Source organism: Talpa occidentalis, unplaced genomic scaffold (assembly GCF_014898055.3).
Source record: "Talpa occidentalis isolate TD23 unplaced genomic scaffold, MPIMG_talOcc4v2.1 talOcc4.12, whole genome shotgun sequence".
Taxonomy (NCBI): domain Eukaryota; kingdom Metazoa; phylum Chordata; class Mammalia; order Eulipotyphla; family Talpidae; genus Talpa; species Talpa occidentalis.
In genome coordinates this window covers 33,373,656-33,396,567 of record NW_023601212.1, presented here as the reverse complement: position 1 = coordinate 33,396,567, position 22,912 = coordinate 33,373,656, and the positions used below count along the sequence as shown (strand labels likewise).

At 35.9% G+C, this 22,912-nt stretch overlaps 1 protein-coding gene across 1 annotated transcript in view; it reads right to left on the bottom strand.

Moving 5' to 3' along the window:
- Nucleotides 1-22,912, bottom strand: part of CWF19L2 (CWF19 like cell cycle control factor 2) — a 100,899-nt gene that overhangs the window by 27,534 nt on the left and 50,453 nt on the right. Inside the window, exons 7-8 of the mRNA XM_037507909.2 lie at nucleotides 16,325-16,441; nucleotides 14,642-14,779 (exon numbers count right to left, since the gene is read on the bottom strand). Coding sequence (XP_037363806.1) covers nucleotides 14,642-14,779; nucleotides 16,325-16,441 — 255 coding nt within the window. The remainder of the gene's footprint in view (nucleotides 1-14,641; nucleotides 14,780-16,324; nucleotides 16,442-22,912) is intronic.

The window sequence follows — 22,912 nt, the reverse complement described above, 5'->3', positions numbered from 1 at the left end:
TTATGTCTCTGTCCATAGTAAGATGCTAACCCATGCCTGCCTAACCTTGGGCTCTGTCTAATTTCCTCATTTACAATAGTGCTAACAGTGCCATCTATCTTACAAGTGTTGTGATCAATTCGTCAGTTTGAGGAGTCTCATACATATTTCCTAGAATTCCCTTTTATTTATGTGTTTGTGTTTAGGGTGGGAACAGAAGAGATAGATTCTGATGGGAGTCTTGGGAAGGAGAAATGAATCAGAAATCAATCATTTTAGAGTTTGCATTATTGCTCATTCACCCCCTGATATAAGGCTGCAAGTGGGATGGATCTGCAACTGCTACACCATTCTCTCCAACCTCCTTCAGCTTCTCTGACTTCTGGCCCAGTTTCTTTAGCTCTGACCTCTATAGAACATCCATACCACAAGGTCAGAGGCAACAATAACTGACATGTGATAATGTCCAACCTCGAGGGCTTCAGCCCATGCTTGTGGGTTCCACCTTGTTCTCCCCATCTTTACATTCATTTTTCCTTCCCAAGTACCTGCTCTCTTGACTGAAATCTCCAACATTTGATACAGTCTTAAATAAACTACCAAGTCAGTTACCACAATTACACAAGTTCAAATCCCTATAAGAAACCATATGTGGGTCTCTATTTCTCCAACTGATACAGATTCACCCTCCTACAAAGAACAGTAATGAGCTACTTTTGTTCAGGGCCTCTGCTTGTAAAACCGTTTTTCAAGAATGTTCCAAGAATATTACTAGTTTTAATATTATTAACCACTGTTCAAAAAGAGTATATAACAGTTCATGAAATTCAGACATTTTAAATGTCAACTGTATGGCCAAAAAGTAATATTAAGTAAAACTACTCCTTTAGTGCTCCTAAATACCAGATCCAGTAACAATCCCTTAGACTAATCTGAAACTTTAGCATGCCTAACTACTTAAAATACATAATCCTTTCTAGCCCTATCCATGTTGCTGCAAATTGCATTCAGAAGCACTGTTGACAAAGGATACAAAGTCCAAAGATAAAGTTACACACCTGTCTTCTTTGGTCCTATGACCTGATTGCTGTATTATAGAAAAGTCCTAAAATTTTGCAAACGCATGAACCCATCCAGTGAACTGGCTCTTCAACACCATTAGAAAACCTGCTTTCCATGGTGGCCATATCAGATCACCATCAAACCTCACACTCTCCAGCACCTTCCCTTCTTGCTCTCAATAGATGACTTTATTTTTTTTTAATTATTTCAAATTGTATTTATGGCAGAAAAATGCCATTTTGGTGAGAAAATGTTTCCATAACATTTTCCGTAACATATTATTAAAATCTATCATTATAAATGAAGTTTTTGTAGTTTAGGTTGACAAAAAAAATAGGTGCCACTAAAATAGAAAGAAATGAGAGAAAAATATATTTGAATATAAAGATAATATGGGGCCTCCCTGGTGGTGCAGGCAGTTGAGCGCAGCGCTGTGAAGCTGTCCGCAGCCTCCGCTGGCCTCGGAGCAACCCACATGGCGTGCAGACCTCTCCTGTCTCGCCCGCTGCTCCCCTCAGCAGTGTATTTTTTTTTCTTTTTTTGGTTTTTCCATTTGTTCATTTATTTAAAAAATTATTTATTTATGCATATAAGACTTTAAAGAGAAAATCTGAAATAAGAATTTCCTCATCTTTCTACCACCAAATCCCAAATCTACAAATTGTTTTTTTAAATCTATATATAATATATATATTAATTACATCATTGTTCATTTTTGTACAGTGTATGTTTGTATGCTTTCTCCTTTCAGGTATATTCCCTGTAAATTTCCCACCAACAATTCACCCATGAACCAATACCATAGTCCCTTGTGCTCTTCTCTCCCCTGTTTTGATTCCTCTACCTTCCACTTCCTTGCAGAATGTCTCTGATTTATAGTTGCCAGATAATCATTTATTTATTTATTATTATTTCTCCCCCCCCCAATCCCTTACTTGGTTCCCCTATATTCCTCCTATAAGTGAAACTATTCAATATTTTTCTTTTTCCTTCTGGCTTATTTCACTAAGCACAATGCCGTCTAGCCTATTCATGTTGCTGCAAATGAGTTTATCTTTTTGATTGTTGAATAGTATTCCATTGTGTATACAGACCACATCTTCTTGATCCAGTCATCTATTTTTGGGCATTTGGGTTGTTTCCATATATTACCTATTGTAAATAGTGCTGCAATAAACATAGGGGAGCAGGTATACTTTGAATTATTGCCAGACCCACAAAGTGCATAGCAAATAAGTGGCTTGTATTTCCCTTCTGCTGCCAGGGATGAGCACATGCACTCCTGTTTGTGGATTCACAGCATCTTCCTCAGGTGTGCATTGGACCAACCCCTGGGTCTTCTGCTCAGATACACCACCACATTCCTCCCTCCTCTCCTTTACCATTAGTTTTTCTTTCTCTTGCCAACAATGCTGTCAAATCTGAATTTATATATTTAATTAAGCAAATGAAAGATTCCTCTATTTTAAACATTCCTTTGAAATACACATCCTTACATGTATTTGACTTCTATCACAGTCAAAGCTAAACTGCTTGGATGAATTGTTCAGAGCAAATAAGAAAGCAGTCAAGATTATATTAAACAGTGACTGATAACTGTTAATAATGTGGGAGATGTCAAACTATGACTTATGTTTAGAATACAACCATTATTACTTTATTAACTAGTAGAATAAGTCTTTCTGAACAAATGTCCAAATATTTAAGGGCTTACCATTTAAATATAAAAATATTTAATGAACACATTTTGAAAGGAAATGTTCCCAAAGAGTATTATCAACCTTTCTGCCTTTTAAAACAAAACATATGGAAATTAATTTAATTTTCTCCTGATAATACATGATAATTATTGAGAAAATTACTATAATGTTTCATAGTTCAGGAATGGCCCTCTAGAGGGCTGGTCGTTTCTATGCTAGCTCTATCAACTAAAACTTCCAAGACTTTTAGATATTGCTATAAGCATTTCTCCTTGTGGTAGTCTGTGCTCCTACCTCTAATTTGCCATTTTTATTATACTTCTGGTCTGAAACTAGATTATCAAGTACACTAGAATTACAGAAAAAAGTAGGGCTCCAGTAGCATCTTCTCCCTGTAATCAGTATATAACCTTAGAGCAAAAAATAGAGAAGCCAGCCTACAATCTACATTAGCATCAAGAGAACAGATACAAAATACCACATTTTAAAACCATGACAAATCATGGCAATGGGATTCCCGTGCTTCTATTCCTTGGCCTACCATGACATCCTAGCTCGAAGTGACTTTTTAAATCCTGTTCCTTCTACTGCCAATTGCCATTCACAGACTGCCTTGTGATGTTAAAATATTCACAATAATCTGTTATAGGAAGAAAGTAAGGAAAATGTATACATACATTTCTTAAATTAACTGAAGATTATTTAAAATCCAAAGACATGACAAGGTATCATTTTTCAAAGTGGAATTAAAACCAACTTGGTAAACACAAAGAAGAGCAAATGATTATGTAAGACAACATAATTAACTGGTTTTGGTCTTTACCTTATACACTCATATATGTGAAGTACCATATTAACTCACTCTTCAACAAATAATTAAAACCCTTGTGCTCCATAAAGAACCAGTATCATTATCACCTAGTTTACTGAAAACAATACTGATTTTATGAGATGACTAGATATATACCCATGCTTCCATTACTCATATAACTACCAAATAAGTATATAATGAAGTCAACATACTTTGATGTACAACCTACTGATCATTAAATAACCATTAAGTTTAAGCTGAGAAAAAATTCTCAAATGAAATATATCCTGCTATAGCAACTCTAAGCTGACAACTATTTTTAAAAATTGCTCTCCTGCTAAATCATGAACCAATACAACGCTACCAAGTCAGCAGCTAAACAGATACACTGAACAGATAATAATTTTAGCTATTAACAAAGCCTATTTTGGGGAAGGGGGAAGTGGAGGAGGAGGACAAAACAAGACAAGCCAATGGAATACCATTAAATCATATCAAAATTTTATAAGGTAACATAACACGTTTTTCATTTCCAGATAATATAAGTTGATTTCTTAAGTTGATTTCTGACTTGTTATCCTGTTCCTCATAAAACATATGAAAATTAAAACTAATGTATTAGAGATGCAAGTTCTTATGACACAAGAATGAGTCACTCTTTCATATGTAACTGTTTTCTTCCAGGAAGAGACACACGCACACAAATTATCATGCCCTAGGAAAAGAGAAGAAATCACTGATGTTGAATCACAGAATTAAGGAAACCTCATCTTAAACACTGAAAATGAAAGTGGCTATTTCTGATGTTATAAGAAGCCTAAAAGATTGATCTATCAATAACCAAAACTCAGGACAGTCTTTAATTCCACACTCTCTTACTTATCTAAGTAAATAAAATGTTATTTAATGTTAGCTTTAACATAGTGGCAATGATTTTTATTCGAAACACTGTTAATCAATCACTATCACACTTATTTTCTGTATGTATAATGTAACACCAAGCTACTGAACAGCACGGGGAAAGTGCTTTTATTTTTTTCCATTATAATCTGTTTAATACCTTTAAAAAGACTATTCAACAAGATTTATTCACTCTTATTTTTGAAAAAATTGGAATTGCATGATTTTAAGTTTACTTTTCCAGTATACTACTATGGCCTTATTGGGGAATTATTCTGGCTTCAGTGAGGCAGAGTTAAGAAAGAACTGGACAAAGATAAGCAACGACGGTAAAACTTTTAGGAGGCTATTTCTCTACCTCCTGAGAAATTACAGTAGCAACAGGAATGAAAGGTAGTAGACTGATTAGGATGGAGGACAAGACAGATTTGATATGGAAAATGAAGAAGAGAAGTGTGAGTGCCTGCCAGTTATCTGACCTAGCTGGAACAGTAGTGCCATTACTGATAAAGGAAACACTGAAAACAAACTTGGTTTGGGAAAGGGGTATGTGATCACTGGCAAGCTACTGAGTACCTCTCAGAAACAGTTTTTGCTTATTAAATGGGGTTATTAATACCACTGCTGTGAGATATTTATAAGCATCAATACATGTAAAGCATCTGATACAGAACAAGTCCTTAAAAAACAGTACATTTTATTATTTTCCTCAGATTCTCTCAGAGCAGGGTTCTCACTGGGGTACATTAGCAATGTCTGGGGATATTTCCAGTTGTCACAAGATAGGTAGCTGGGAATGCTCTGGCATCTCCTAGGTGAAGGCCCAACGTGCTGCTAAACATTCTACCATACACAGAAGTCCTCCCCCAATAAAGAGAGAGCCAGCCTAAAATGTCCAATGTGCCAAGGCTGAGAAACCCTATTCCAGAGGGACTGTTATTAAAGTAGTGCAGCAAGCACAATTCTTTGTATTCACTAATAATAACAACCATGCACATGAACTGAGGAGTCAGATTCTCTTTAATCAAGAAAAAAGTTTTCAAATTCAAGTCTGGAAATGAAAGAAGTTTAGCTAATTAATAGCAAAGATACTTAATGTACAAAAAAATGCTAAGTGCCTTATAACCATGAAAACTAATTTATTTTCCTATTTTGATGATTGAGCAAAAAAAACTGAACTGTAACAAACTGGAATCACATAAATATAGATACTCAGGAAAACTCACAGAGGCTCATGAAAACTCAATGTATATTTAGCATCATTATATAGAAACAATGCTTTACAGCAAATATACTTAGTTTAGCACTACTGCACAGGGATTACTATCAAAGAAAAATAATTGCAATCTAATTCTTATAAAACATCTCAAGTTTTATGGCTATTTTTAAATAAAAATTTTAATCAAAACTGTAAAACCATCCTTTACATTCCAAGCCCTCAGATTTAATGGAGAAAGATAAATTTGTGCAACATGGCGGCGAGGAGACGCTGCGAGTAAGATCTCCCATTAAAAAAAGTGAATAGGGAGGAAAAGCGGCAGGTCCCAGTGAGAACCGGGACACGGAAGATAAACGGGTGACGCCAGCAAACTACCCGAAGAAGAAAGTGGCCATAAAAGAGGACTAGAAGGGAGGGAAGCGCAGAACCCTGCTCCCCTCCCCCGCCCACAGAGGCGGCACTCTCCGACCGGAGAGGAGGAAAACAACAAACTAAAACGACCCACAAGAACAAACAACGCAGCAAGCGGGACTGTGAGTGGAAAGGAACTATTGCAGCCACCACACCCCGTGAACGGGAGCTGAGGCGAACCCTGCAGGATTCGCCGCGGCGGTGAGCGAACCATTAGAGAAGAACAAAGACCCCGGGAGACGCGCACACAGCCCGGACTGCCGATGACTCCTGGAGGAACCAGAGGGGAGCAGAGAAGCCCACCCAAGATGCCAGCCAGTCCCAACAACACAGTGTCCCAACGCATACGGCAAATTAGAAAACAGACAGTAGGGAGGAGAAGAACCACACGCAACCTAGCAACTCTCCAGAGAAAAAGCACACCACAAAAAGAAAACCAGCCCCCAGATTGCAATGACAGTAACTTGGAAGAACTTCTGAGCCTTCCAGAAAGAGAATTTAAAATTGCCGTGATTAAAAAACTGACAGAAGTCATAAAGGAAAACAATGATAAGGGAAAAATAATCAACGATCAGAAGAATGAAATTGAATCCCTAAAGAGGGAAGTAAAAGAAATGCAGGAGATCAAAGAATTAGTGGAAGAACTAAAGAATTCTGGGAAAAGCAATGAAAGCAGAATTGATGAAATGGAAGAACGAATAAGTGCTCTTGAAGACACAGAAATAAAAAGAACCAAAACAGAAAAGGAAAGAGAAGTACGAAGGAAAAAGAATGAAGAAAGACTTCGGGAACTATCTGACTCCATGAGGAAAGGAAATATAAGAGTTATAGGAATACCAGAAGGAGAGGAGAGAGAAGTAGGAACAGAGAAAATATTCAAAGAGATAATTGAAGAGAACTTCCCAAATGTGAAGAAGGAGCTGAAAATTGATATACAAGAAGCAAGAAGAACACCAAACTTCCACGACGAAAGAAAAAATACAGCAAGACACATAATAGTAAAGCTCCCTAGAATCCAGGACAAGGAAAAAATAATGAAGCTGGCAAGAGGGAAGAAACAGATAACATTCAAAGGAAAGCCAATCAGGCTGACATCAGACTTCTCCGAAGAAACACTACGGGCAAGGAGAGAGTGGAGGGACATAGTCAACAGACTCCAAGAAAACAGATGCCAACCAAGAATACTCTATCCCGCAAAGCTCTCCTTCCTCTTTGAAGAAAGAATATGGACCTTCCCAGACAAACAGAAACTCCGGAATTTCATTGCAACTAAACCCCCACTCCAAAAAATACTACAAGGAGTCCTAAAGCCAGAACCTCAGAGGGACGAATAACAATGAAAGAAGGCCAAAAAAAAAAAAAAAGTTATTAAAAGAATAAATAAATAAAATCAAAGGAAAGACAAACACAATGGCAAATACAGATGTTAACATATCAATATTAACTCTAAATGTAAATGGACTAAACTCTTCAATAAAAAGACACAGAGTTGCAGCCTGGATTAAGAAACAAAACCCAACCTTTTGCTGTCTCCAGGAAACACATTTAGCTACAAAAGATAAAAATAGGCTCAAAGTTAAAGGATGGAAAACAATCCTACAGCAAATGGACCAAAAAAGAAAGCAGGAACAGCTATACTTATATCAGATAAAACAGATTTCAAACTCAAAAAGATAAAAAGAGACCCCAGTGGTCACTACATTATGATCAAGGGGACAATACTTCAAGAAGAAATAACACTCATTAACATATACTCACCAAACGAAGGAGCACCAAAATATATCAGACAACTGTTGTCCTCTCTGAAAACAGACATCAGAGAAAACACATACGTAGTGGGAGACTTCAACACACCACTATCAACAATGGATAGATCAACAAGACAAAAAATAAGTAAAGAAACCAAAGCTCTAAATAAGGACCTAGAGCAATTGGGCTTAACAGACATCTATAGAACACTAAACCCCAAAAAAACGGAGTACACATTTTCTCAAGCGCACACGGATCATTCTCCAGGATCGATCACATACTGGGGCACAAGACAAACATCAACAGATACACCAAGATTGAAATCATATCAACCATCTTTTCTGACCATGAAGGCATCAAACTAGAAATAAACCATAAAAAGAAGGCAAGGAACTTTCCTACCTCATGGAGATTAAAAACCACACTACTGGAAGACCACTGGACTAATGAGGAGATCAAAGAAGAAATTAAAAAATTTTTGAATTGAACGACAAGGAGGACACCAATATCCTAAATGTATGGGATGCAGCAAAAGCAGTAATAAGAGGAAAATATATAGCAATAGAAGCTCACATCAAGAAACAAGAAAGAACTCAAAGAAACAACCTAATCTCGAAGCTCAAAGATCTAGAAAAAGAACAACAAAAAAACCAAAACCAGTAGAAGAAAAGAAATAATAAAAACCAAAGCAGAAATAAATGAAATTGAAACTAAAAAACAATCCAAAGATCAATGAAACCAAAAGCTGGTTCTTTGAAAAAATCAATAAAATAGACAAACCCCTAGCCAGGCTCACAAAGGAAAAAAGGGAGAAAGCACAAATAAACAGGATCATCAATGAAAGAGGAGAAATCACAACGGACACAGCAGAAATCAAAAGAATAATCAGTAACTACTATGAACAGTTATATGGAAACAAGTTTAACAATCTAGAGGAGATGGACAAATTCCTACAACTCTACAATCACCCAAAGCTAGATAAAGAAGAAATAGAACACCTAAAGAGACCAATTACAATTAGCGAAATTGAAATGGTAATCAAAAACCTCCCCAAAAACAAAAGCCCAGGACTGATGGATTTACAAATGAATTCTACCAAACATTCAGAGACGAATTAGTGCCTATCCTTCACAAACTCTTCCAAAAAATTGAGAAGGAAGGGACAATACCAAACACGTTCTATGAAGCCAACATTACACTAATACAAAAACCAAACAAGGACAACACAAAAAAGGAAAACTACAGGCCAATCTCCCTAATGAACACTAATGCAAAAATCCTCCATAAAATTTTAGCCATCAGAATCCAACAATGTATCCATAAGATAATTCACCACGACCAAGTAGGATTCATTCCAGGGGCACAAGGATGGTTTAACATCCGAAAATCAATCAACGTTATCCAACACATCAACAAAAAGAAATATAAAAACCATATGATAATATCAATAGATGCTGAGAAAGCTTTCGACAAAGTGCAACACCCATTCATGATAAAAGCCCTTGAAATTCTTGGGATACAAGGAACATACCTCAACATCATAAAGGCCATATATGACAAGCCAACAGCCAGTATCATTCTCAATGGTGAAAAGCTGAAAGCAATTCCATTAAGATCTGGAACAAGACAAGGATGTCCACTCTCACCACTGCTTTTCAATATAATACTGGAAGTCCTAGCCAGGGCAATAAGACAGAGAAAGACATCCAAGGAATCCAAATAGGAAAAGAAGAAGTCAAACTATCACTATTTGCAGACGATATGATATTATACATAGAGAACCCCAAAAACTCCACAGAAAAGCTAATTCAACTCATCAATCAGTTCAGTAAAGTGGCAGGATACAAAATCAACACGCAAAAGTCAGTAGCCTTCCTATACACAAACAATAAATCTGAAGAGAAGAAATCAAAAAACCATCCTTTTGTTATTGAAACAAAAAAAATCAAATATTTGGGAATAAATCTAACAAAAGAGGTAAAGGACCTATACAAAGAAAACTATAAAACACTGTTAAAAGAAATAGAAGAAGACACAAAGAAATGGGAGACATCCCTGCTCGTGGATTGGAAGAATAAAAATTATTAAAATGGCCATTCTTCCAAAAGCAATATACAGATTCAATGCTATTCCAATCAAAATTTCAATGTCATTCTTCAAAGAAATAGAACAATTATTGATGAAATTCATATGGAATCACAAAAAACCCCGAATAGCCAAAGCTCTCCTGAAAAAAAAAGAAGGGAATGGAGGCATTACACTCCCAGACTTCAAACTATACTACAAAGCCATAATCATCAAAACTGCATGGTATTGGAACAAGAACAGACATACAGACCAATGGAATCGAATAGAAATCCAGAAATAAACCCACAGATTTATGGTCAACTAATCTTTGACAAAGGAGCAAAGACTATGCATTGGAGCAAAGAAAGTTTGTTCAATAAATGGTGCTGGGAAAACTGGGTCACTACATGCAAAAGAATGAAGCTTGACCACTACCTCACACCATACACAAAAATCAACTCAAAATGGATTAAAGAACTAGACATAAGACCTGAAACCATAAAATATATAGAAGGAAATATAGGCGAAACACTACGTGATTTGCACATCAAAGACATCTTTACAGACACATCACCCAAAGCAGTGATAGTGAAGGCAAAGATAAACAGCTGGACTACATCAAATTAAGGAGCTTCTGCACAGCAAAAGAGACAATAACAAAACAAAGAGAAACCCCACCAACTGGGAGAACATTTTTGCACCCAACACTAATGATAAAGGACTGATCACAAAAATCTGCAAAGAGCTGATGAGACTCAACAACAACAAAGAAAATAATCCAGTCAAAAAATGGGCAGAAGAGCTAAAAAGAAACTTCTCTGAAGAGGAAATGCAAATGGCCAACAGGCATATGAAAAAATGTTCAACATCACTTGTCATCAGGGAAATGCAAATCAAAACTACCATGAGATACCATCTTACACCAGTGAGAATGGCACATATTAAAAAAACTAGCAACAACAAATGTTGGCGAGGGTGTGGAGAAAAGGAACTCTTCTGCACTGTTGGTGGGAGTGCAAACTGGTCCAACCACTGTGGAAAGCTGTGTGGAGATTTCTGGACCTACTAAACATAGAGCTTCCATATGATCCAGCAATTCCACTCCTAGGTATTTACCCAAAGGACACAGAAACATCAATTCCAAAGAACACCTGCACCCCTATGTTTATAGCAGCACTGTTTACAATAGCTAAGCTTTGGAAACAACCCAAATGCCCAAAATAGATGACTGGATCAAGAAGATGTGGTACATATATACCATGGAATATTACTCAGCATTCAAAAAAGATAAACACATGCAATTTGCAGCAACATGGATGGCGCTGGAAGGGATCATGCTCAGCGAAATAAGCCAAAAAGAAAAAGAAAAATACCGGATGGTCTCACTCATAGCAGGAATCTAGAAAACTTAAATAAGGGACCAGGAAAATGAATAACTATAAGAAAGTGAAAATCAAAATCAACAAAAAACTATGAACCAGAGACACTTTTTTGGGGGGCGGGGGCAGGAGGGGTGGGATTGGGGTCAGAATGGGGGGGCTGCAATTGTATGGGGAATATAACAATAAAATTTATTATTAAAAAAAAAAAAAAGAAAGATAAATTTGTTGATGGAATAAAAATTTCATAAATTTTGGACATTCTTTCCCTTCACAAAGAAAAATGAATATTTAAATTGCGCTAAACCTGTATTCCCAATTATCAACAATTGAAACTTAGCAGGTCAAAATTGGAGGACACTGCCTCTAAATTTTCATACAGTCTCACCAGGATCAAAAACTAGGACCTGACCAGAGAGATACCACTGCACACCCATTAGGACAACTGCAATGAGAAACAAATATAAAACAAAACAGAAAAACATTGGCAAGAACATGGAGAAACTGGAACACTTGTATATTACTGGTGGGAATGTAAAATGTTGAAACCACTGTGGGAAAGAGTTTGGTGACTGCCAGAATCCAACAATTCCACATCTAGATATAAATCCAAAAGAATAGAAAGTGACTCAAACAGAAAGTACTTGTATATCAATGTTCATAGTAGTAGCATTTGCAAAAGACAAAAACATCTCCCATGTCCAACAGATGAAAGGATTTTTTCTTAAATCTGACACACACACACACACACACACACACACTGAATTGTTATTCTGCCTTAAAAAGTAAAGAAATTCCAATATATTCTCCAACATGGACCAAGCACAAACCATTATGCTAAGTAAAATAAGCCAGACACAACAGGACAAATACTGCGTTATTACACTTTCATGAGGTACCTAGAATAGAATGGAGATTACCAGCAACTGTGGGAGACACATGGATGGGAAGGGGAGTTCTTGTTTCATGGGCACAGAGCTTCTATTTGAGATGATGAAAAGATTCTGGAAGTAAAGAGGTGATGATTGCATGACATTGTGAATCTACTTAATGTCAATGAATTGTAGGTTTAAAAATGGTTGGTGTTAAATTTTATGTTTCATGTGTTTTATGATTAAAAAAAGAAATGGAACCTGAAATAAGGTATGCTAAATAAATTACTTTTCTGGTTCTCCCAACACATGACAGGTGAGATTCAGAAAAACAGTAACAATTTTTTTAAGTAGCTTGAACTGGACTCAGGCTACATCTTTTAGAAAATTAATGAACCAATCAAAATTTATTTTATTTAATTTCACGAAAAACAAAATTTCACTTCTATCACTTTCTGACAACCAAATTTTAAATTTTCCTTAGAAGATGTCACAAGAAAATTATGGGATTTCATACTTGGATTAGCTTTTTCCAAACTTAATTTCATCCCTCATGTATGAGAGTCTAAGATGAAGAAAATGGCTGCCTTGGGAATTGAAAAAAGCAAAGGATGCTAATGAGTTGCAACCTCCACATCCCTTCCCTTCTAATAATCAAAAAGGAGTATCACTTCATCTCTCAGCATGTGTTTTCAATGTTACAGGTCAGTGGAAATTAAAAAATATAAAGGTCCTAGTGCATATTATGGAAATAAGTAATTCATATTTTAAGGACTACTTCCAATATCAAATCTGGTAACACAATTCTGAAAAAAGTAGATTAACTGAAACACAGCATCCTTTTTAGGTGATAAAATCATCTTGTTTCCTTATAATTGAGGGAAAACCCATAATTAAGTCTTTCTCTCCCTTTCCTTCTCTTGTACCTTCCTTCTTCCCTCCCCTCTAGTCCACTTTTAATACTGACTCTGTTCAAACAGGATAAAATTACTGCCCACAGTGCTAACAAAATTAATGAGGAAAGATGTATATAGATCTCATGAAGATGTGCCCGAGTTTATGTTGCCAAGGAAACACTGACGTCTTAGATTTTAAATGGAAGAGTTTATATATAAAGAAAGTTGAAGTCAACAGAAAGTATTTTAAGAAAGAGCAAAGCACACACCACTTATCTTCAAATACCAATAAGTGACACATGAGAAATTGAAAAAAGACAATTAAATTTAGGCAACTATCAACAAATATGCATTAACCTGACTCATTTTAAAAGCAGTACTGTTTAATGAAATAAAAAACAGACTGAGAGTTAATAGTTGGGGCTTCCTTCTGGTGTTGACTTATGCAACTCAATAGCTCTGGAAAGCTGGAAAGCCTTGCACAAGTCATGTAATTAGTTAGCCTTGCACAAGTCATGTAATTCTGTTAGAATCTTCGTTTCCTCATCAGTAAAATGTGGACATAGAAACAATTAGTAAAGTCCCTTCCTAGAATCAAGTACTATAGTTCTATGATTTCAAAGGAAGAAACATTCTCACCATAAAGTTAGAATATGCCTATTATCTTCTAGGAAATCATAATAAACAGTTGTCATCCAGATTCTGAGATACATTTACCAGAAGTGACAACTATTGCTCATGCCCTTATTTGTCAGGATGTTTTTGATCACTCCCTTCTTTACACTAATAATGTCATACATAGCCCATGCACAGGGAAAAACATATAACAACCATAAGGCCCCCATCCAAATACAAAAATAACATCAAATTTATAGTTAGAATGAGATACCTTCTTAACTTTGTTATAAAAAAGATATGCCATTAAAAATATTCCTGGAAAGAAAGCAAACATAATCTCAATTTCAGAATCACCCAAAAAAAAGGGGGGGGGGGCGTTGGACGGTATGAATGGAAGGAAAGGAGAGAGGCAGGCACAGGGCAAAACTGAATACTGACTAGAAATCGTATCAAATTTGCTGTCCAACCCAAATATGTTTAAGTTGGGACACCCTGATGTTGCTCCCAAGGGAATTTCCACTTGTCTTTCATAGTAATTTGCAATTACACAATTCCTGAATTTATTTCTCATAGTTATGTATTGAACACTTCTGTTACTGCACTAGCCTACAGGCTGCTAAAGGCAGGAATGAGATCTTCCTAACCTGTCAGCCTATTCCCAATAGATCACTTCATACACTGAACATAAGTATGTTACATAAGTAACATTTGTTGATTGAATTAAGGAAATAAATAGGATCTTCATCTATATCAAGTGTTCCTGACTGGTTACTTCTCCAGAGCCTTTCAAGATCTAAAAACAAACAAAATCCCAAGTGTATATTTCCCAGTCAAATCTATTCTAAAATGCGTGTTCATAATACACAAAGGATTTAATTTCATAAAATATATCAAGATTAGAAAGAACCAGCCCTCTATGAAAAATAGATCAATGATAGATTGAATAAACCAACTTTTCAAAATTCAAAGCTATCTTACCTTTGATGCCATTCTTATAAAAAGTTTATTTTGATTTTCTGCTGTTCCCATCTTTTCATTCTTGACTAAATCACTTAGGCTTAGATTATCGTCATCATGAAAGTATCTGACCCTTTCTTTTTCCTCATGGGTTGAAGCCTATAACAAAATGAGCATTATCAATTTTGTAAAAATATGAGTCTCTGAAGTCTGTTTAATGAATTATCAATAAATCTGATATAAAATGTAAAAATCATAAGCTGTATCTCAAACTTTGCTTCCAGTTTATCCCTATTCTCTTTGCTTCCATGTGGAAAAAAATTTCTCTTAAAATAATACTCCCTCCTTCTGCCACTTCACTATCTGTTCCCCAGAGATGGAAGCATAACACTATTTGATTTCTGAGTTGAGGAAAAGGTTCTACCCCTTCTTCTCTCTTCTTTTGCTTCTCCTCCTTATCATAAAAATGTCCACCCACCAGGGGGAATTTGCAATTATCCAAAGGTAAGCTTACTGAAGTACTAGCAAACTCACTTTAACGCTGTATCAGAAACAAAGCTGATTATTCTAATTTCCATCTACTCAACCCTGGGTTTTCTTATTAGTTGGTTCTATACCTAGGTTTGTAAGAGAAAAGTGCTATTTATTTCCTCCCAAATTAAATATCCCCAATACTGTTCTCACTACATTCCCTTATCCAAATAAAACCTCCTCTTCAACTTCTCTGAGATCTTTGGAAGCATATTCCTAGCATTTCTTTCCAACATTACTATGTTTATCTTCACTAGCTTAAATTTCTTACTCCTTGACTTCAATCACTCCCTCTTATCCTTTTATTACACTGAAAAAGCAAATTTCAGTCCTTAATGAGTATGTCTGTTTTCAGTAGTATCCAACTCAAAAAAGCTCCCAGTGCCATCTGAGCAGTTAAGATTCCTAGTGAATTCTGTCATTTCATCTAATTCAGGCCTTGATTCTTCTCCTGCCTCATCACCACTCCAACTCCTTAATTGCTTTTCTTAATTGAAATAGACACCACCCAGGTCTGTTTGCTAAGTAAATTAATCACTATCTCTAGCATCTCTAGTACTCAACAGATAAATATTTGATAGAAAACTTCTGAATGGACAAATCATTCATGGATGCAGTTACCACTTATGCAATCCTCAAATTTTTTAAGAAACCTAATTTGGGAAAACTGAATGCATTATTTTTGCCATTTCAAGTGACTCAAAGTAGTGCTAAAATTAACTGCTAAGTGAAAAGATTTGGAGGAGGGGGAGTCAGGTGTATGAAGGATGATGGCAGCTACATAATTAATACAGTACTGTAATATGGGTCCTACATACCTGGGCCTTAAATTAGTTAACACAGACAACATGTCTGGGAGACCCAGGTCTTCCCTTAGAGCTATGGTAAGGAGACAAAAAAGCTTGAAACAATGTCAAAGATACACACACTAAAATTAAAATTGTCTTTAAATACTGCACATCAACACTTAATTGAAAAACAGAGCTGAATTAGATTTCATTTTGTAAAAGGCAAACGGAACGGTTTTAACTAAGAATAATAATTTACTACCTTCTAGTGTTTGAATTAGGAAGTTACATTTTAGGAAATATTTTTAAGTAGTCTGATGTAAAGAAAACCCTCAGGGGAAAAAAGGCTTCTGATTAATTAAACAAAGATATATTTTAAATATACCATTTGTCTCTTCATTCTTTTTCCTTTAGATTCCAGAGGTCTTGCTGGTGTGTCCACAGGCCACACTCTTCCAGACTGATCTGTTCTGACAAGAACCACTTCATGCTGGTCTTCATTCTGTGGGAAGATTTAGAGACAACTTTTGAAATTATTGTGAAGAGTGTTAAACACATATTTAATAACCAAAAAAAAAAAGCATAAAGAATGAATCTAACTTTCACATAACAATATGGATTATCTTAAGTCTCCTAGAATTTCACTACCCACAATAATGTAAAACAACTACAATCTCTTCAGGGGAAAATAGCAAAAAGTTGTTTTTGTTTTTGTTTTAAAAAGCAATCAACCAAATTTCAAATAAAGTTGTCATCTAGGTAATATAAAAAAATAAACTACAAAGAGCTAAACAGACATTGGATGAAAATATCTATCATTGAGGCAGATGTTGTGCTTAATGGAAAAAGACAAAAAGAGCACACACACACAAAACCTACTAAAACTTTATTACAAGAAATAATACAACTAAGTGACAAAACAAACTTATTAAATTAGTTGTAAGTTACTCCACAAAGCTTCTGTTCTTTTCATTAACAATGCTTTTTTCAGGGCCTCCCTGGTGGCACAAGGGGTTAAGCACAGCACTATGAAGCAATCCGCAGCCTCTGCAGCACGAGTTTGATCCTCAGCAGGCCAGGGAGAAACCACATGGTGAAGCAGACCTCTCCTGTCTTGTCCGTTGCTCCTCTCAGCAGTGTATTTCAATCAGTCTGCCTGTTTTGTTCCCCACTCTGTCTCTGGTGAATCCTCTCACCCCTCACATCTCTGGCCTGTATGCTCTTGTATGTATAAATAAATAAATCTTTAAAAAAAAATGTTTTTTTCAGAAATAGAAGACAAAAAGAAATGGAAAGACATCCCCTGCTCATAGATAGGAAGAACTAAAATTATCAAAATGGCCATCCTACCAAAAGCAATTTACAGATTCAACACTATGCTAATAAAAATCTCAATGACATTCTTCAAAAAAATAGAACAAATACTGATGAAGTTCATATGGAGCCACAAAAAAAACCTCGAGTAGCCAAATCTCTCCTGACTAAAACAAAGGAGAATGGAGGTATTACACTCCCAGATTTCAAGCTACACTACAAAGCCATAATAATTAAAACAGTTGGCATTGGAACAAAAACAGACACACAGCCCAATGGAACTGAATAGAAAGCCCAGAAATAAAGCCACATATATATGGACAACGAATCTTGACAAAGGAGCAAAGAATATGCAATGGAACAGGACAGTTTGTTTAATAAATGGTGTCGGGAAAACTGGACCACCATAAGCAAAAGAATGAAACTAGACCACTACCTCTCACCATGCACAAAAATCAACTCAAAATGGATAAAAGAACTGAACATAAGACCTGAAACCATAAAATATATAGAAGAAAATATAAGTAAAACACTATAGGACATACATCTCAGTAACATCCTTAAACACTTATCCCCCCAAAGCAAAGAAAGTGAAGGAAAAGATAAATAGCTAAGATTATATCAAACTAAAAAGCTTCTGAACAGCAAAAGAAACATCAACCAAAACAAAGAGACACCCCGCTGATTGGAAAACAATTTTTGTACTCCATACAACCGATAAGGGACTCATCACAAAGATATACAAAGAACTCACATAATTCAACAAAAACAAAGTAAAGAATCCAGTCAAGAAATGGGCAGTAGGACTTAAAAGACATTTCTCCTAGGAGGAAATGCAAATCAAAACCTCATTGAGATACTCCCTTACACCAGTAAGAATGGCACATATCAGAAAAACTAGCAACAACAAATGTTGGCAAGGATGTGGTGAAAAAGGAACTCTCTTACATTGCTGGTAGGAGTGCAAACTGGACCAACCACTATGGAAAGCTGTCTGGAGATTCCTCAGTCTACTAAAAATGGAGCTACCACATGACCCAGCAATTCCACTCCTAGGGATCTACTCAAAGGACACAAAAACATTGATTCAATAGAATAGCTGTACCCCTATGTTTATTGCAGCACTATTTATAATAGGCAAAACCTGGTAACAACCAAAATGCCCAAAAATAGATGACTGGATCAAGAAGATGTGGTGTATATATACACAATGAAATACTATTCAGCAACCAAAAAAGATAAACTCATGCCATTTTCAGCAACATGGATGGAGCTAGAAGAAGTTATGTTCAGTGAAATAAGACAGAAGGAAAAAGAAAAATATCGGATGGTTTCACTTATAGAAGTAATATAGGGGAATCAAATAAGACATCAGTGTAAAAAAATAATAACTATACAAAACACAACAAAACAAAAACAGGCAATTATAAATCAGAGACATCCTGCAGGGGAGGAGGAGAGAGAGGGATCAAAGGGAGGGAGGGAGGAGCATAGGGGACTGAGGTGATGGTGCATGCGTGAAGGAAATTCTATGGGGACTACACCTGAGGGGTGGGGGAGAAGCAAATATTGTTTAAAATCAAAATATCTTAGGAGATAAAATAATAAAAATCCAAAAGAAATAAAAAAATGAACAGTGATGTAAGAAATAAATGATTAAAAAAAAGTATAAAGAAAGTGAATTCCACTGTCTCCTCCATTTCATGCTACCCTTTAAACACTGAGGATTCCAGGGCTCACTGGTTTTCATCCTTCTAGCCTGAAACCGAATTATCACTCGTACTGCCAAAAAATTGATTATGTTTAACACAAATATAATTATGTCATTCTTTGCTGAAAAACCTGCAGAACCCCATACATAGCACCTAGAGATCAATACCACTCACTCACAGTGTGTCCAATAGTCAGTGCTGGTATGAGAATTATCATCCATGAAAGACTTGTTACCAGTTCATGATGAGTTAAGTGTAAAAAACTGAGTGTTTATAAATTTTCACAGCAATCTTAAAGAGTAATTTTACATTGGTTCAATCTTAATAAAATTGGGCACTGTACTTTGTAATTTCATTTTCATTTTATTCTATTTTTCTATAATCTACATAGTATTTTACAGAATTTATTAATCCATGATGGACTGGAAAATTTAAAATAAAAAACCCACTCTGACCTTACGCCTTTTCAGAAACACTACATTACAAACTGGAATAGGGCCTCCCCAGTAGCACAGCGGTTGAGCGCTGGGTTGCAAAGCTGCCTGCAGCCTCTGCAGGGCCGGTTCATTCCCCCTGCTGGCAAGGGTCCCACATGGCACACAGACCTCTCCTGCTGTGCCCGCTGCTCCCCTCAGCAGTGTACCTTGGTCCTTCTGCCTGTTCTGCTCCCAGCTCTGGCTCTGGTGAATACTCTCACTCTCCCGTGAATCTGGCTGTACCCAGTGCTTGTATAAATAAATAAATAAATCTTAAAAAAAAATGGAATAAAAAGATCTAGTACCTTAACACAGTCTTTAAGGGCTTCAAATTCAAATACTTGAGCAACTTGTTCAAACTGACTTCTCTAGCATTCCATAAATATTTGTAGATTTACTGTACACTTTATTTCCTAAATAATTATAGTCATAATTATGTTTTTAGTCCATAATCTTTTTAGTATTATTGAATTGTCTGTTACAATTATCCCTTCATCACTTTTCCAGGATATATAGCACATATTATCTATGTGGCCTGGATACAGTGGATACTCAGTAACTAATTACACTCCCAAAACTAACCTACTGTCACCTCTACTTTTTTCTTCTCCCTTCTCTTTCTACTTTCTGTTCCCTGGTCTCTCCAATAAAAAGAACAGTACGTTTTGCACTTTGGGTACCCAAGAGAGAAATGTTGAGAAGACTAAAAATAATGAGTAATTTCCATATTTTTACTGCATTAATGCAGAACATTAGATTTATTTAAGTATCTCTATCAAGGTCTACAAACTCTAGCCCACATGTCAAATCCATTCTGCCGCTTGTTTTTGTTTGGCTCAGGAGCTAAGAATAGTTTTTACATTACTACATAGTGGGTGGGTAGCAAAACAAAAGAATATTTCATGACAAATGAAAATTATATGCCGTTCTAATTTTAGTGCCCATAAAAAAGTAGTGTAAATAGAACAAAGCCACACTCGCTTATGCAGTGAGCAGTTGTGGCACAGACTGTTCACAGTCCAGAAAGTCCCAAATACATACTATTTCATCTCAAGGGAAAAGATGGAAAATCCCTGATCTATATTATTCTTTAGCTGATAAAACAAACTGAAAGCCATTAAATGAATCCATTGGGTTGTCAAAAAGTCATGACGTGTTTAACATAGAAAAAATGTGTCATGACTTTTCTGACAACATAATATTTTATTCTTGAAAAGAGGTTAAGACAAAAACTTGCAACTGACAAATATCATTCCACATAGATTCATGTTCGTAACAGGTAGGGTCAGAGAATGTGGTCAGTGTTCTTTTGTGAAAATAATTATGCTCTGATTTCTATTTCTGATCATAATGGCCATGACACAAACCAGATATAACCTGCCACTTGTTAAAAAACTAAGCAACAGGAGAAAATACATGAAACCACCATTCCAAACAATAGACACCACATAGTAAAGGACTGTGATCTCAGAAAGAAGGAAAACAATTAAGATGAGCCCTGGAGTTGTCCCTGCTTTCTACTAAGCTATAGGCCACAGTACAGAAAGGTGGAATCGAAACAGACCTCACTTGCCTTATTAACTGAACAGAGATATTTTTTAAGATTTTGGAAGTAAGTGAAGATCAAGCAAAGAAAATAAAGCAAGCAAACAAAATGACGCAAATATTAATGACAATAACGAAACCTTTTTTACATAAAAGGCAATTATAATCTGGCTTAGCAGTGTCTACTAATAGAATCAAGATATGTCCCTTTAGAAATATCCAAGTATAATAAAAGCCTGTATTCACAAAGAAACCTATATGCAAATTTTGTTTAGCAGCTCTGTTCAGAGTAGCAACTGATAACAACCTGATGGTATCTCTACTGGAAAACTGATAAACTCTGGTATCTCCATGAATTACATGAGCAATAAAAAGGAACTAGTAATACACAAAACAAACATAGGGCCAGAAAATAGCTCAGTGGTTGCCAGCAACTGAGGATAGTGGGAAGGGTTAACTATAAAAAGACAGGAGGGAAATTTTGAGGTAGTAATAGAAACTTTCTAACTTTGCTGTGGTTGTGGCTATAAACTATTTGCTAAAATTCACATAAGTAAGAGTTTTATTATATCTTAATTTTTAATGGAAAAAAATCCTTCACACACAGATTATAAAATACAAATTAATTTCTAGAAAAACATGATAGAAATATTTAGAAAGTCAGAAGAAACCACTGAGAACTAGAGCAGCTATTTTCAGGTAAGGTCTGGAAAGGGCCCAAGAAATTACTATTCTTTAATGACCTTTTAAAGGTCTTTGAGCATTTGGTATCAACACATTAATTTTAAAAAAAAGGAAAAAACATACATGGCTTTGATTCAAGTTGGTATTAAAAATTCTAAGTCTTTCTAGTATTTTGGAAATAAAGGAAAACTCTTCCACTAGATCAGATTTTCTCACCAGTTGGTATTTTGAAGACCATAATGAAGACCATAATGCATCTGTTTCCATTTTTATCTTTTAAAATTCCAACAAATAAGCAGTTATTGTTGTTAATATTTTCATGATTTTAAGCCATCTTTATTGTATCTCTAATTATGTCCACAGTTGTTCATCACACAGAAGTACTCAGCCAAGGCAGGGAGTGGACTGAACTCCGAGCTACACTTTCCAGAGAGGTGTCTGGGCTCTGGGCTAGTTTTTTAATTTGTATAAAGGTATCCGCAGGACTGTATCTGCCCAAAGGAGGCACCTTTTCTAATGCCAAAAAAAAAAAAAAAAAAAGACTTATAGCACCCTTAGCTAGGTCTCTTGTTTTCAATTCTTTTCTTTTTTAAGATTTTTTATTTATTTATGCATACAAGAACTGGGGTGTAGGCCAGAGGTGCTGGGTGTGAGAAGATTCACCAAAGACAGAGTGGAGAGCAGAACAGGCAGATCCACTGAAATACACTGCTGAGGAGAGCAGCGGGTGAGACAGGAGAGGTCTGCTGCACCATGTGGGTTAGCAACCTGGCCGTGGATCAAACTTATGCTGTGGTGACTGGTGAGAGCTTGATAACGCTGTGACTTTAAGCCTTGCACCACCAGGGAGGCCCTCCTTTTTTCCAAAATGCTCTCTTCCTAGGGGTTTATTTTATTAGTTTTTCTCTTTGGTTTTCTATTTCAGTAACTGCAGTTTTTAATCTAGCCTTTATATCCCCTATCAAATTTCTGATACATTCTCTCTGCTCTCTTGTGTTGAGAAGTGGGCTAATGCTACAGGCAGCACAGCATACTGGTGCGCTGCGCTAAAGCCAGAATGTCCATGTCCAAATCCTGCCTCAGCATATAACCTTGAAAGCTATTTAACCACTTCAATTTCCTCATTCATAAAATAAACAAAATAATGAGTTATCAGGATCAAATAAATTAACACATTTAGAACAACACTTAGACATAAAGTATACTTGCTGAAGTTTTTTTACCTAAGTTTTTATTCCATCT